Here is a 16,338-nt window from a genome sequence, read left to right as displayed (position 1 = left end):
CGTTGGCAGCCCCGACTAGACGCAGATTTTCTGTGCCCACCCTAAGGATGCGAAGACCCTGTTACAGCCCTCCCCATTTCTCTGCCCTTCCTGGATCCCTGCCCTGTGTGAGTAGGGGTTTTAGGGCTCCAAAGAGACCCCATCTGGGGCTGAATCGCTAAGCCTACCTTCCTCAGCTTGGCAGAGAAACACCATCCGTGCCTACCTCTGAAGACCAGAGCCCTTGACTCTGCTTCCAGACTCCTTGCTACGGTCACTGGGGAGGGTTGAGGACCCGCCGCTGCTCAGCTTTCGGCACCTCCTGGGCAGACGACGCTCTGGCGTGGAGGTGCTCCCGAACCCCTGTCTCTCCGCGCTTCCTACAGCTAGCTTCTCGCGTCTCATCCACCCGGAGCCCCTGAATCTACCTGCTTCCCTTTCAGCACCAGGAGAAGGGACAGAGTCTTAGAGCTGGGGGTCTTCAGAGTCCCTGCTTCCCTGGTCTCCATTTGGCATCAACAGGGAGGACAATTTCTGTCGTCTCCTCTCCAAGCTCGTGTCTTGACCCTCCTTCATCCAGCACTACAGGGGAGAGCAAACCATTCTCTGCTCTGGGGTTGTCCCTAGCCCCTGTTTCCAACCCCTACCCCAAGTTCTTTTTCCCTTGCTACCCTTCTGCACCATCTGGCACGGACAGCTCCTCGGTGTCAGCCCCACCTTGACCCCCTGTTTCTACCTTCTCCCGCCTCAGCACCTCCGGCGCGGACAGCTCCTCGCTGTCGCCTCCACCCCCGGCCCTGGCCCGACCCCGGAGCAGATACTCTTGGTTCCCAGGGACGGCTCCCGCGCCCTGTTCTCTTTGCTCCCTGCTCTCCCCGCTCCCTTCTTCTGGCGCATGGAGACCTCAGGGGTCCAAGAAGGGGCGGAGGCATCCAGCGAGCTGAGTCGCGCTCGCAGCCGGCAAGGCATAGCCAGACCTCCGAAGCACTTGTGGCGTCAGCCCCGGCGCCCCATCCGCATCCAGCAGCGCTTCTACTCGGACCCGGACAAGTCCGCGGGCCGCAGTGAGCGGGACCGGAGCCCGCGCCTGGGGCTAGAGAAGTCTCGGCGCTCCTGGCCCACCTCCTACAGGCGGTAGGTGGGCGGGGGCAGGGCACTCCCGAGCCGTGGGGGAGGGGCGCGCGGGGCCTGGCGGGAGTGGGGGAGGGTCCTCGCTTCTCCCCGGGCGGAGGGTCTCTGCCGCTTTCCTGGAAGCAGGTTCTTTGGGGGAAGAAAGCTGTTTTCATGTGGGGTGGAGCTGGCGGGTGGTGGTGTCATGATGGCTTATGTGATTGGGTGTGCTGAGGTGCTATCGTTTCTGAGTGTGTATGAGTCTGAGCAGCTGCCCGCCGTGTGTGCTCCGACCCGCGGTGTGAGTGTCCACAGCCAGCTGTATCTCTGCGTGACTGGATATGTCTGGGTGTGTGTACACCGGTTGTGTACGTCCCTTTGTGTTTCCGCTTGTGGTGCCCATGGGCTTGTGACTGGGCGTTACTTCACTCTGACCCAGTTAGGTGTCCAAGGGTCTTCCAGATCTTGGAATGTCCTGGGATGTTTGCGGGGTTTGTGGCCATCATGAGTATCTGAGGGCATCTTGCAGAGGATGTATGAGGACCAGGGCGGGCCAGCCACAGCACTGGGGAAGGAGCCTTCTCTGTGGTCTGTCTGGGCCCCTGTCACTTGGGGAGGAGTGGAAGCCTCTTGGGGAGCCTGAGCACAGGATGTTTTTTTCCACATCAGAAGGGATGGAATGGAAAAGGGGGGAGTCAGGGTGGGGGGCTGTGCCTCCTTTTTCATATAAACCCAGGAGGGCAGACAAGGGAATAAGAGACCAAAAAGAAACACAGAGAGGGGAAACAGGGGACTTAGAGGGACCAGAGATGGGAGTCCCAGGGCTGGAAGACTGGATCTAGGAGTCCCAGGCCCTCCTTGGAGAGGAGGGGGAGCTACCTAGGCAAGATCTAGAGTCTGGGGTTTGAGGTTAGGCTGGGTGACGTCAGGGAAGTTCCTTTCCTCTCTGGATCTTGGTTTTCATTTTCTCCCACCTTGGTCCGTGGGCCTTTTGGGGCCACCGACTTCTTACTTAATCAACAACCCTGACCTAACACTCCCAGCCTGGTCCTCAGCCCCCCCCCCCCCCGCTCCATCCCTCATCTCCTCCTGCCCCCATTCCCAGTGACTCATGATTTTCCATCTTCAAGAAAGAACAAACAGACAGGTTTGCGCCCGTCTTAGGGGGAGACCCCAAGTGATTCTGGAAGGTAGGAGATCGTGTTCCTGTGAGTGTGCACACATGTGCGTGTGCGTGTATATGCGGGTGTGGGGGGAGGGGCTCAGCCCTCAGAGAAGCCGGGTTTAAGGACAACCTACTGTGTGGTCCCGAAAAAGTGACAGTGCTTCTCTGAACATCAGTATTGACAGTGAGATGCAAACATGAATCTGGTATTTTCTACATTTTGTCTTGAACTTTCTGTGTGGAAGCCTGGTTCTCAGATCTGGCTGCCCTCCCCACTGCCCCAAGCAGACCATGTGGTCTGGGATCCTAGCATCTTGTTCAGCAAGCATTTATTAAGCATCTACTCTGTGCCAGGCCCTGTACTGGAGACCCAGCAGTGGGCAAGCAGGTGTGGACAGGTTCATGGTGGAGACACTTATAGCAGGTGGAGATAGCACAGTGTGATCTGTGTTGTGATGGGGAGAACTTAGGGTACCAGGGGAGCCCAGAGGAGGTTTCTGATCCAGCATTGGGCGAGGAGGAGGTGGGAAAACATGGGAAAAGATGGCTTGAAAGAGGTGACATCTAAGCTTAAACTGAAGGATTTATTTTTTTTTTAAGATTTTATTTATTCATTTGACAGAGAGAGACATAGCAAGAGAGGGAACACAAGCAGGGGGAGTAGGAGAGGGAGAAGCAGGCTTCCTGCTGAGCAGGGAGCCTGATGTGGGGCTCTATCCCAGGACCCTGGGATCATGACCTGAGCCGAAGGCAGAGGCTTAACCCACTGAGCCACCCAGGTGACCCAAACAGAAGGATTTAAACCGAAGAAAATTTAGCCAGGAGGACTGAAGGGAAGGGTGTACCGAGCAGTTGAACGGAATGTGCAAAGACTCAGAGTCAAGAGGATCAGGTATACAAACAGCTGAATACAGATCACTGTGGCTGAAGGGTGGGAGGAGGAGGCTCTCTATTGACTTCCAAGGGTTTATTGAGCACCTACTGAGTGTCAGACACTGAGGGCACAGCTGTGAGCAAACGCAGGTCCTGCCTTAGAGGGCCTGGTGGGCCAGGCAGATCCAGATCAGGTGGTCATGACAAGGAAATATGAAATTGTGCCCATGGAGAAGGGTGCTCTGAGAATATTTACCCAGCTAGTCAGGGAGGGCTTCCTGGAGGGGTCATGCTCCAGCTGTGACCTGAAACATGAAGAGTCAGCAGGAGAAGAACATATGGGCAAGGGCAGGGGATGGGATGAACCTGGCTGGTTCAAAGAAAAGTAAGGAGGGGGATGAGTCTGGAGTAGAGTGAGCAAAGAGGAAGGGGGTCAGGGAGGGTCAGACCTCAAAACCTCAGAGAGGTATGGATTGAGATGGAAGGCAAAAGAGAGCCATGGGAAGGGCCTGGAGCAGAGGAGGGTGCGATCTGACCCATGTGAGCATCTATACATTAACCTGCTCTCCTCTCTGTCTAGATTCTCCATGGGGGCGGGGCGGGGCGTGGGGGCGGGGGGAGGCACGCCTGGGTGGCTCAGTCAGTTAAGCGTCTGCCTTCAGTTCAAGTCATGATCCCAGGGTCCTAGGATCCAGTCCCTGCTCAACAGGGAGTCTGCTTCTCCTTCTCCCTCTCCGTCTACACCTTCCCGCTTCTCATGCTCTCTGTTTCTCTCTCTCAAACAAATAAACTCTTTTCGAAAAATAGATTCTCCATGGGGACTTGGGCAAGTCATCTCTCCTCTCCAGACCTGTTTACTTGTCTGTAAAACGGGCATAACACCCACCTCCCACCTCATTGCGGCCACTTCGTGGCAGAGGAGGAAAGCATCTGCCAAAAGAAGAACTGTTTCAATGGAAATTCGAGACAGTGCTAAGGACACTAGACTGCTGGGCACTTCCTCAGGTCAGGCAGGACACAGGGACAAAGTTGGGATGGGGGTCCTCTTTCCACCCCTCCTTCAGCCTTAGCCCCTTCTCGGGCTGGGTTTGGGGCCTCCCAGAGTCAAGCAGGCCAGGCTTCAAATGCTGAGTCTTGGGGCGCCTGGGTGGCTCAGTGGTTAAAGCCTCTGCCTTCGGCTCGGGTCATGATCTCAGGGTCCTGGGATCGAGTCCCGCATTCGGGCTCTCTGCTCAGCAGGGAGCCTGCCTCCTCCTCCTCTCTCTCTGCCTGCCTCTCTGCCTACTTGTGATCTGTCTGTCAAATAAAAAAAAAAAATCTTCAAATGCTGAGTCTTGGCTCTGTGGCTCATTTTCTCCATCCCAAAAGTTATTAATAGAACATTACTGTTAAAACTTTTAATAAAATATTTAAAGTTGAATCTATTAATGTTTCAAACCATTAAACTATTAAAACTCTTGATAAAACATTAATGTCAGAGTAGCCTCTGGGACTTCAGAGGGGATGGAGTCAGTTAAGCATTAAGTGGGAGAGGGGTCAGGCTAGGGAGCCCTCTAGGCTAGGCTTGAATGAACCTGGCACTGCCACTCAGGGCTATGTGACCCTGAGCAAGTGACCACCACCTCCCTGTGCCTTAATTTCCCCATCCACAAAATGAGCGTGATAGTCCCCACTTTGTAGAGTTGCTCTGAAAATCAAATTACTTTTACATGCTCTGCACTGGGCTCAGCTCCAGGCAAGGAGGAAGCGGTCTGTATTGATGCATTTTGTCTTAGTTTTCCATTTCATGTCTGTGACTTCCGGGAAGCAACTGAATCTCTCCGTACCTCAGTTTCTCCTTGAGGACATGGGACCCTTACAAGCCCCTCCCATGGGGCTGAGGTGGTATGGAGGCTCCTCTGACCCTGTCCCCAGTGCCTCCACCAAGCGGATCCTGGCAGCCTCTATCCCCTGGGGACTGGCTATAATTAGGTCCAGCCACAGCAACTAGAGATGGTATTTTTGACTTTGGGACAGCGAGTCTGGTTCCCACCAGGTGTCCGGTTGCAGGGCCATGGGGGCAGAAGGGGGTTCCCAGCCAGGTCCTTGAGACTCTCTGCACTCCTGGGTCCCAGTGTGCCCCTTCTCTGAGCCTCCATTTTCTCACCTGTACAATGGGGACAATGGGATGGTTGGGAGTCAGGAGAGAGTCAGAGTCTCCTCCTGTGGCAACAGGTTCTCCCACTGAAGCTCTAATCACCCCCTTTGTATATCACATTCCCCTCAGAGTGGCAGAAGTGTGGGTGCCATTTGCCTAGGGACCCCAAAATGCGTGAAGTCCCCTGGGACAAAGTCCAGGCTGGGGAGGGGGTGTCATCCCACAGCAGGGACATAGTTGGACTTAGAACTTCTGTGTGGCCTCAGCTGAGAGGCCTAGCCTCCTTGGGCCTCACCTGCCTCTGCCTAAGACATAGGCACTCAAGGTCCTGCCCTCAGGTGTGACATCCTGAGACTTGGTTTCCTTTTCTGTGGCATGGGGCAGGGCCACCCCAACGCCATTCAGAGAATAGAGCACCTGCTACAAACCCCAGAAAGCCCTCCAGAATCTCCCTTTCCAGGCCCCCTGGGTCCTTCCTGGGGCAGGGGGAGAGGCGGCTGATGCTTCACGGACGGAAGAGCTGGCGGGAGTGGAGTGCGGATGTTTGTTCAGTAGAGACAGCGGGAGAGGGAAAAGGATCCAGAGACAGGGCCTGGGGAATGTCAGAGCGGGTGGGGGTCACGTGAGGACTTGTGGAGGGGGACTGGGAGAGGGGGAGCTGGGTTCAAACCCTTGCTGTCCTGCAGCAAAGCCACGTGCCTGTTACTACCTCTCTCCCAGCCTCAGTTTCCCCACCTGGTAAAGGGTTAAGGGTTTGTAGTTTGGGGGGCAGCCCCTGGTGGCTTCAGGCCTCATTTTCTCCATATGGAAAATGGGCAAAGCGATATTGGAAACACTGCGTGGGATCTGGGCAGCCCCTCGGCGAACTCCGTGCCTCGGTGACCCTCTCGCAATGGAGGCCACTTCCCTTTCTGACTTCCGCATTTCACTCTCCAGCCAAGTTGTCAACCCAACAAGCTGCCCTAATTAGGGCCATGTTGACAGAGGGAAGTGTCTAAGATCCGGGTTCTGGGACCCACGGGGCCACCCCCGAAGGGAGGGAGCAAAGAGTCGCGTCCAGCCCAGTGCCTCAGTTTCCCCATTTGTCCCGGTAGGGGCATCCAGGAGAGGTCCAGCGGCGAGGCGGAGCCGTGCACCCTCTGCCCCCTCCCCGCCGGGCCCCGCCCCCGCAGCCGTCCAGAAAAGGTCCCGCGCAGCCTGCGTCTGGTTCAGCCTCCACGCGGTCTTGGCGATGCAGGGACCCCCCGCGCCCGCCCCGGCCCCCGGGCCAAGCTCCCCTCGGGGCTCCCCGCGCGGCTCCCCGGGGCTCTTCAGGAAACTCCTGGTGAACCAGAGCATCCGCCTGCAGCGGCGCTTCACTGTGGCCCATCCGCTGTGGTGAGGCGAGACGGAGGGCCCGCCGGGGGTCACCAGAACGGCTAGGCTGGAGGTGGGAAGGGCAAAGTCAGGGACAGCTGGAGCGGGGTCGCGAATCAGGGTAGGGACGCTCTGCCCTGCCCTCTCTTTCTCGGTATCTCTCTCCTCCTGCCCTATCTCCGTCTCCCGTACTTGGAGACTCTGTCTTTCTCTATCTCTGTCTCCCTCCACCCCTCCACCTCCCTCCACCCGCTGCTCCTACAAATGCCCGGGGGACCAGCGTCTGTCCCTTTCCAGCTGTATGGCCCAGAGCAGGACGGGCTGAGGCTCACGTCTCCTCCTGACCCTTAGCCTGCCGGGGGCAGGCGGGCTGAACGCCCGGCGAGTGAGGGGAGGAGGGAGTGACTCCTCCCCTTGTTCTCGCTCCCAAATCAATCCCGGAGCCAGCAAGGAGATGGCCCCAGGGGCCAAACACTAAGCCTCCGGTGTCCACAGGGGAGGACCGGATTTGACTGGGGGCCTTCGAAGTTGGCTGTTCGCAGTGTAAGAGCGCGAGTTGCGTGTCCCACGCAGAAAGTGGACCCGCATTGACTGGGAGCCGGCTCCTCGCAGCCCCACTCGGTTGCATCCTAGAAAGACTCCATCCATCGTTCTGGGTTCTAATCCCAACCCCTTCAGGAAGCTGTGACCTCGTGGGGCGCGGGGGCGAGGCTGGGGTCGGAGGTGTGGCCTTGTGGGCGCCGACCGTGTCTGGCGCTTTGCTCTGGATTCGTGCCACATTGGCATCCACTTGATAATTTGGCACCTGCCGGCTCAGGGACTGAAGGTCCCTTCACCAAGGTCACAGGGCCAGTGACAGCTGGCAGGGTGGAGGCAGTCGTGACGGTGGTCCTTGATGGCGCCCTTTCAGTCCGAGAGGGGCGCGGTGTCCCAGGTCCCAGAGAGCGCCGCCAGGCCACCAGACACCTGCGAAGAGGGGTCCCTGCGGAGGGTTCCGGAGAGAGTTCAGGGGCGTCGGTGGTGAGCCCTCGGTCCCAGAAGGTGAGGCTGGAAGAGGGTGGGTCCCTCCGAGGCCCCCTTGCCTCAGTTTACCTATCCAGTCGGTAGACAGACGCACGGTTCCCACAGTCCGCGCGACCTCGTCCTGCGCCGCCCGCGTCATGGAACCATGGTCTGACCCCACCGCTCCCGACTAAGTTTAGAGCAGAAAGAAAAACAGCTTTTCTCGCGGCGGCGCGAAAATCCCTGCCTGGCCCTTAACCCTCCGCACCCATTACCTGGATTCTAATCCAGCACCCTGTTGCCTCTCCTGAACTCAGTTTCCCTATTGATCCATAGGTTTGCTCTTCCAGAAACTTTGGGGAGAGGCAAGGGAGGTGTAGGGAGTCGCCACTCCCAGGGCTCCCCCTCCGAGCAGGTTTGGGTATCCGCTGCCGCTAGCCCTCCTGAGCGTCTCTTTGCTAGCTTCCGAGCCCCGGCCTGGGCAGGGTAGGGTTAAGAGGCACCCGCTCTTCAGGGTGACGGCAGGAAGCGGGTTCGGAAGCCCCAGCTGTCAGGGGGATTCTCTGCGAAGCGCCGAATTCGAAAAGGCTCGAGAGCAGCCGGACATAGCCGACTATTTCCGAAGATACCCGAGTGAGGCCGGAAGAAGCCGAATATGCCCGATTTGGGCCGAGGGCTACACGGGCTTGCTCGGAAACCTAGCACAGCCGGATTTCGGCGAAGATGCCCGTATGCATCCGAACCCGCCTGAGCACCTTCGGGCGACGTAGCCGGACCTTACCGAATTCGCGAGACCGAACCTGTCAGGATCAGGCGCAAACATGTGTGATCAGACCCAACTCAGGTCAAACGTGGCTGTACGTGACCGAAACGGACCGAATCCAGTCGAACTGGACAGAATCCTGTCGAATTCCCCACTCCCACTGCCATCTGAGCCGAATCCCCTGCCCCGAGTCTTCTGGCAGGTGCCGATCCCGGCCGGTGGACTGGGATGGGGTCACTTGACAGGGCCAGGAGCCCTGTGTCTTGGGCGGTCCCAGGTGTCTTGCTGGTTTCGCCTCTCCTGTCTATCCCCTTCTCCCTTCTTAAAAGCCAATGACTCCCACACAGGCAGCTCCTCTCCCCGGTTGCTAAGTCTTCTCTCTCCTACCAACTCCTTTCCTGAACTTCTGTTTCCTCCCGCCCCTCCCACTTTTTCTCTGATCTGTAATCCCAGAGGATAGGGTCCCCCTTACCCAGTTCGGGCGTGGTGTGGCCTGACAGAGACACAGGGCTGAGAGCTGGGGAGGGGTGTCAAGGATTATGGCAACAAGGGGCACTGGGGGGAGGATAGAGGTGTGGGCAGAGGGCACAGCCTGTGAAAGGCCCGGAGGTAAAAGATAATAGGCAGATCCTTTGGGCCTAAAATGAAGCAGTGGTGGGGAAACTGAGGACAAGACCAAGTGAGCTGGGAGCGTGGTGACACAATTGGGACAGGGCCGTACAGAATGAGTGTGGGGGCCTGGAAGCTGGGGGAGAGGACAAGTGATCCGGAACGTGGCCAAAGGTGGCTGGGGAGGCTTGGAACATGTCAGATCCAAGCTGGACCCAGGCCCCCTCTAGAAAGGAAAGCCCAGGAAGTCGTTTCCAGTCCCAGTGAATTTATCATGTGATATAGATCTTAGTTTACTCAATAGTACAGGCCCACAGCAGCAGTGCACTTGTCTAAAAACACTCTCGGGGAAGGAGTATGCCACATCCATATTAGAGAGAGCAAGTGGTAGATGTCCAGAGAAAGGCCTAAACCTACCCATGGTCACACAGCCACTTGGGGACAGACCTGAAACTCATGTTCTGGGGTCCAGATTGGTCCCAGGGGGAAGGGCTCTGGGGTACAGATGTGGAGACAGAGGAATGATGGGCACAGGGTCCCTGGGTGTGGGTGCGACTGTGGGGCAGGTGGACAACCTGGAGGCTACTTCTGTCCAACCCACCAAAGCTCCAGGGAGGATGTGACACAATGGGTGTGGGCCACAGCCAGGCATCTGCACGCCAGGACCCGAGGCTCTGACCAAGCCTAATCTGCCTTCAGCTTTGACCTGGAAAATGGATTCTCATGCGGCAGAAGCACCCAGGACCCTCAGGCTGGACCTGGCCTTGGCCGGGTCATCCAGGCCACTGCTCAGCACAGCCAGAGGCGAGAGTCCTTCCTGTACCGCTCCGACAGTGACTACGAACTCTCACCCAAGGCCATGTCCCGGAACTCCTCTGCAGCTAGCGATCTGTGAGTCCAAGCCTGGTGGGATGACACCTCCCGGTTCCTCCCTCCTTCCTTAATTCCTCCACTCTGCACACCTCCTTCAAGTGGTCATTTGAACTGGGCTTTGAGGTTTAAGGAGGTGTTTTCCAGACAGCTCACTCATGCCATGGAATATGGGGAGAATGATATCCGAGAATTATCTGTGTTTGACTTGCCCCTGGGGTTGGGTGGCAATCCAGAGACATTAAACCCAGTTAGAGGCAACCGAAAAACACCTTGGTCTGAGATTCTTGGTAGCCATAATGAAAAGAGAAATACAATAATTTCCGCTCTGCCTCTATTAAGTTCTCTGCCGCCCCTGGTTCCCTAGTTGTGAGATGGGAATTGGCCACAGGAGATGCTTTCAGAAAAGAGTTAGGTGAGGGGAGCTCAGGGACTAAAAGGACACCCAAAGGAGGAGTCATGAGGGGAGGACGCGCTCAGCGGAGGGCATAATATGGGTTAAAGCTGGAAGATGGGAACCAGCGTGAGGGCTTCTCCTGGCCGCCCTTCCTGATGTCCCGTCTCCCGGCAGACACGGAGAAGACATGATTGTGACGCCTTTTGCCCAGGTGGGTGCCCACCCTTTGTCCCTCCTCCCGTGAGCCAAACTGGCAGAGCCGACCCCTGCTTTCCATCGCTGATCACGACCCTTCCGACAGGTCCTAGCCAGTCTGAGGACAGTTAGGAGCAACGTCGCAGCCCTCGCCCACCTGCAAGGCCGGGGGGCAGTCAAGTACGCAGGGGGCGGGGTGGGGGCGGGGCCTGGCGGAGAGAGGTGGGGCCGACAGGCACAGGCATCGGGGCGGGGCCTGCAGAAGAGATGGGAGGGGCTGGCGGAGGGGTGGGACCAGGCCTAGCGGGGCGGGGCCTGAGACAAGGTGAGGCAGGCTGAGGCAGGGCCCGACCCCAAAGAACAGGGCCAGCAACTCTGGGGGGGAAGGGATGGGGTATGCTGGGTGGGGGCGGGGCCTGGGAGACTTGAAGGCGGGGCTGTATGAGTGACAAAGGGCACCCCTACCGCAGGCAGGCATCGGTTGAGACCCCCCCAACTGGCAGTCAGCCCCTTCCACCTACAGGTAATGTGCCTGCTCCCACTCCCTCCTCCCACTGCTGGACAGCTGTGAACCTCCTCTCCATGGTGACCTACTCCGCGCATGAGTCCTTAGGCTTTGCTAATTGTAGTCCCCAAAACACCCTTGGGGATGGGGTCTTCCACACCCATATTACAGATGGGGAGGCCGAGACCCAGGGTGGGCAGAGACCTGCTCACAGTCACACAGCTACTTGGGGATAGATCTATCACTCAGATCTTGGGGTCCTTAATGGCCTTATTGGGAAGGGCTCCAGGGTCCAGATGTAGAGATAGAGGCATGAGGGGCGCAGGGTCCCCCAGGGGGGTTGAGGCAGCCCCTGACCAGCTTGGCCCCCAGAGGACACTGGGCAGAAGCTGGCTTTGGAGACACTGGACGAGCTGGACTGGTGTCTGGATCAGCTGGAGACACTGCAGACACGGCACTCAGTGGGGGAAATGGCCTCCAACAAGGTGAGGAGGACCAGATCGCCGAGATCATTTGCCTCTGCCCACAGTGTCCCCATCATCACTGCCCTCACCTTCCCCTGCAGTTCAAGCGGATGCTGAACCGGGAGTTAACTCACCTGTCCGAAACCAGCCGCTCTGGGAACCAGGTGTCCGAGTACATCTCTCAAACCTTCCTGGGTGAGCTGTGGTGGGTCACTGCTTGGGCAAGATCATAGAGGTAGGAAGGAGGAAGAAAAAGAAAGATTTGTATTACAGATCTCAATCTGGGGAAGACAGAGCCAGACATGGACACCTCCAACCCCACGGGTCAGAGATGGACCACAGGGAAGAACAAAGTGAACTTTCAGGAGGAGGAGGAGATTAAAGCTAGGGTTCTGAAGCATGTGTAGAAGTTTTCCAAGGGGGACATGGAGTGAGCATGGAGACAGCTAGGTCTCCAGTTTGGGAGATGGAAAGAACATTTGGCTGTTTGGGGGAACTACTGAACCCCAGGTACCCACCGGCAATGTCAAACAGAAGGGGGTCCCTGAAGTCAGCCATGAATGGAGGAGAAAGGTAGTTACAGGTGAGAGAGACTTTACTCCAAGCTTACTTTGATCTAGGTAAAAAGGCAATAGGTTGACCCTGAGGCTTGGCAAGGTCCGGGACCTGACTCTAGGCAGGATGAGCCCAGCAGGTCTGAACCAGTTTCCCTGAGCCCTACTCTTTTCTGTCTACAGACCAGCAGACTGAGATGGAGTTGCCTAGGGTGACCCCCACGGAGAGCCCAAGGCCCATGTCCCAGATCAGCAGCCTCCGTGGGCTCCCCCACAGGGCCAGCCTCTCTGCAGCCACCGTCCCACGCTTTGGGGTCCAGACTGACCAGGAGGGGCAGCTGGCCAAGGTGGGTCCCCAGCTGGAATCCTGAGACTTGAGTCTGAGTTGTGACTCTGCTTGTTTGGGTGCCCTGTCTTGGGCCTCAGTTTACCCACTTGTCTACTGGGCAGGTGGGGCTCAGTGTAGGACCTGGGGCATGCTGGGGGGTGTCAGTGGTCCAGGGGCTGAGGAAGGGGAGCTGGAGTTAAGCTCCGGTTCTGCACATTCTAGGAACTGGAAGACACCAACAAGTGGGGGCTTGATGTGTTCAAGGTGGCAGAGCTAAGTGGAAACCGTCCCCTCACAACCGTCATGTTTAGCATCTTTCAGGTACCTACCTGCCCTTGGCTTCCAGGGCATCTGGAGTTTCTTTCCTTCTCATCTTCCTACCCCAAGACCTCCGGGGACATTCATTTCCAAATCCTCCCTGATACCCCTGAATGGCATAATTTAAGCTGCATATTGAAGGTCGAATAGGAGGTCACTGGGTTGAAAAATTCATTGTCAACAAACCTCAGCCCCAAGCCCGGCCCTGAAGAGACCCAGTCTTGGAGGAAACAGCTGGACAAAGATACCCTCAGCCTTGTGAGGTCAGGGCTAGACCAGAGGGGAAGGACAGGGACCGAGGGAGTTCAGAGGGAGAGATGGGAGGGCATCTTGGAAGAGGGGGTATTTGAGGGATGGAGAGGAGTTCAGAAGGAGAGAACGCGGAGTGGATGCTGCTGCCCAGAGGCCAAGGCCTTGACTGGAGGCCTGTGATGGACCAGGAACGGGACCTGCTCAAGACATTTCAGATCCCAGCAGACACACTTGTCACCTACCTTCTGACCTTGGAGAGTCACTATCATGCCGACGTGGCCTACCACAACAGCCTACATGCCGCTGATGTGGCCCAGTCCACGCATGTGCTCCTGGCCACACCTGCCCTCGAGGTACTACCCTGAGGCTAGAGGCAGCCAGGGTGGGTGCTGGGGGCAGAGAGCCCACCCCTTACCTCTTATGCCACGTGCCTGCGCAGGCTGTTTTCACAGACCTGGAAATCCTGGCTGCCATCTTTGCAAGTGCCATCCATGATGTGGACCATCCCGGGGTCTCCAACCAGTTTCTCATCAACACCAGTGAGTCATGGGGTGGGGCCCTACCTCCCCTGTCAGTCATGTGATCTCGGGCCCACCCATTCCTGTTGTGAGCCCAGTTTCCCTGTTTGTTGAAAGGGCTGAGACCATCCCTCCCTTAGGTGCTCAGAGTGGTTCCCGGTACACAGTAGGTGCTCAATAAATGAGAAAATAACCAATGTGGAAGAACGGACCTGGGGCCACAAAGATTTTAAAGCTCAGAGTCCTTTGAGGTTTTTTTTTTTTTTTTAATTAATTAATTTATTTATTTATTTGACAGAGAGAGATCACAAGTAGGCAGAGAGGCAGGCAGAGAGAGAGGAAGGGAGGGAAGCAGGCTCCCTGCTGAGCAGAGAACCCGACGCGGGACTCGATCCCAGGACCCCGAGATCATGACCCGAGCCAAAGGCAGCGGCTTAATCCACTGAGCCACCCAGGCGCCCCTCCTTTGAGGTTTCTGAAGAACTCAGTCAAATAATTATTGGGTGTCTCATGTATACATCCTTGGAGAGCTGGGGACAAAAGTAGAGACTTCTTACTCGATGACCCCAGAGTCTAATAAGATGACGACTCAGTTGTTCAGTCAACCAGAGCTCAGTACACACTGTCTCCTTGGCCATGCCAAGACCTTGAAGAGTCCCCAGTCTCAAGGAAGCAGAGCCGAACACAGATGCCCCCAGCCCTGCAGGCAGGGCTGGGCTAGCTAAGGGGAAAGACAGAATTCTAGAAGGCTTCCCAGTGTAGAAAGGCATTAGAGGCGGGGCAGGGCCTCCACGGATGAGTAGGAGTTTGCCGAGGGCTTGCAAAAACTACCATTGGGTGGAGTGGGCAGGTGGACAGGTCTTGATGCTGTCTGCCTCCCCCGAAGACTCAGAGCTTGCCCTTATGTACAACGATGCCTCCGTGCTGGAGAACCACCACCTGGCCATGGGCTTCAAGCTTCTGCAAGCTGAGAACTGCGACATCTTCCAGAACCTCAGCGCCAAGCAGCGGCTGAGTCTGCGCAGGATGGTCATCGACATGGTGAGGCCACAGCTAGGAACAGAACAGGGTGATCTTGGGCTGGCACAGGTTCAGCTGGACCTGGCCATGTCTCCTCTCTGAACCTGAGCTTCCTTCTCTGTAAAATGGGGTAATGACCATCCAAACCCTGGGCGAGGCTCGCCAGAATTAGGTCCTGGCTGCCCTTCACACACCAAGTTTCTGGGGTTTCAGGTACTGTTTTTTTCTGAAACATAAGTCTGCCCATTTGATATTTTTCAGATTCGAAGACAAGAGTAAGTTTTGGTGTTTTGTGCCTCAATTCATTAATAATAATAATAATAATATATTTTTATTATTATATATTTATTATGTATTATTATGTTATTATATAATAGTATAGAATATTATTATTATTTTAAAAAAGATTTTATTTATTTATTTGAAAGAGAGAGATCACAAGTAGGCAGAGAGGCAGACAGAGGGGAAGGGGGAAGCAGGCCCCCTGCTGAGCAGAGAGCCTGATGCGGGGCTCGATCCCAGAACCCTGAGATCATGACCTGAGCTGAAAGCAGAGGCTTAACCCACTGAGCCACCCAGGCACCCCAGAATATTATTATTATTTTAATTAAGCAGGCTCCACACCCAACATGGGGCTTGAACTCATGACCCTGAGATCAAGAGTCACATGCTCTAGCAACTGAACCAGCCAGGTGCCCCTCATTCATTAACCTAACACGCATTTACTGGACCCCTATTGTGTGCTTGTTGTGCGCCAATGACCAGTAGAGTTCTGGCCTTTATAAGACTCACGGACTGTGGGGTAGATGGAACCCCAGGCGGAGTCATGATGGGAGACCTGGAGACAGAGTTGGGGGCGGGGCTGTTCATAGCTGGGGAGGGGTCCCCCCCACTCCCTGGAGGGAACACCGCAGTCAGTGGGGTGCATGGTGTAGAGGGCCATGAGGTGGGGAGGAGTGTTCCCAGGAGAGGGAACAGCACGTGGGGTTAGCTCAGAGGAAACCAAGGCTCTGAGTGCAGAGGAATTAAAGGTTTGAGGAGGTGGAGTTAGGGGCTTGGGCAAGAGGTACCCCCAGTGGGCACAACGTTGAGGCAAATGGGGGATTTGGGGAGAATTTTTGAGATTTTTATCTGATCCACAGAGAAGCCTTTGGGCTGCCTGTGGATCGTTCCTGCTCTGGCTCTGCTTGGGTGCGCCCAGTTAATTTTTTCTTTTCAGTTGAGTTTTCAATGGTGTTTAGATCTGAATTTCCTTCCAAATGGCTGAAAACAGCCCTTTTGGCCACACTGTGGCCACAGGAAGGTGGTTGGAGAGCGCCAAGGCATGTCCTTTCTGACTTTAGATCCATCTGTGGCTCCCATGGCCCTCTGGATAAGCCCCCCAGTCCCCTCTGAGACCCACTGCACTCCTCACCGTCTGTTACTACTGCGCACTCACTTGCTCCAGCTACAACTGCCTCCTCTGTGTTCCTCAGCACATCCAGCCCCAGGGCCTTTGCATAGGCCGTACCCTCTGCTGGGCCTCACCCCTGCCATCAGGCACAACTCACTTCAGTCCCCAGTTAATCTCCCTCTCCCTTGCCCTGTCCCATATATGGGATGCTCCCTGTGATCCCAACAACCCCAGAGAAGGGACCAGTAACTCAGTCTCCCTTGTGAATCTTGTGACATCCCCCCATTTCACAGATGAGGAAACTGAGGCTCAGAGGACTAAGGGTCAGAGTAGGTGTGGAGTCTGGAAGGTGGGGAGTGAGGGGTGGAGCAGGCACAGTCCTCATCCTTGTCATCCTCCCTTGTCTGCCCTCCAGGTCCTGGCCACAGACATGTCCAAACACATGAACCTCCTGGCTGACCTCAAGACCATGGTGGAGACCAAGAAGGTGACAAGCCTTGGAGTCCTGCTGTTAGACAACTACTCCGACC

General features: G+C 56.3%; 1 protein-coding gene across 1 annotated transcript in view; it reads left to right on the top strand.

The window, feature by feature from the left end:
- Nucleotides 1-874: 874 nt before the first annotated feature.
- Nucleotides 875-16,338, top strand: part of LOC111143791 (phosphodiesterase 4C) — an 18,473-nt gene continuing 3,009 nt past the window's right edge. The window contains exons 1-13 of the mRNA XM_022497671.1: nt 875-1,113; nt 9,694-9,885; nt 10,436-10,472; nt 10,563-10,636; nt 10,927-10,979; nt 11,334-11,446; nt 11,527-11,620; nt 12,163-12,326; nt 12,530-12,628; nt 13,066-13,230; nt 13,317-13,416; nt 14,282-14,436; nt 16,224-16,338. The exon at nt 16,224-16,338 is cut by the window's right edge and continues 3 nt beyond it. Coding sequence (XP_022353379.1) covers nt 875-1,113; nt 9,694-9,885; nt 10,436-10,472; nt 10,563-10,636; nt 10,927-10,979; nt 11,334-11,446; nt 11,527-11,620; nt 12,163-12,326; nt 12,530-12,628; nt 13,066-13,230; nt 13,317-13,416; nt 14,282-14,436; nt 16,224-16,338 — 1,600 coding nt within the window. The remainder of the gene's footprint in view (nt 1,114-9,693; nt 9,886-10,435; nt 10,473-10,562; nt 10,637-10,926; nt 10,980-11,333; nt 11,447-11,526; nt 11,621-12,162; nt 12,327-12,529; nt 12,629-13,065; nt 13,231-13,316; nt 13,417-14,281; nt 14,437-16,223) is intronic.

The sequence above is a fragment of the Enhydra lutris genome, unplaced genomic scaffold (genome assembly GCF_002288905.1).
Source record: "Enhydra lutris kenyoni isolate GAN:26980312 unplaced genomic scaffold, ASM228890v2 scaffoldscaffold10, whole genome shotgun sequence".
Taxonomy (NCBI): Eukaryota; Metazoa; Chordata; class Mammalia; order Carnivora; family Mustelidae; genus Enhydra; species Enhydra lutris.
The sequence above is the reverse complement of the archived record's forward strand: the minus strand, read 5'-3'. Positions and strand labels throughout refer to the sequence as shown.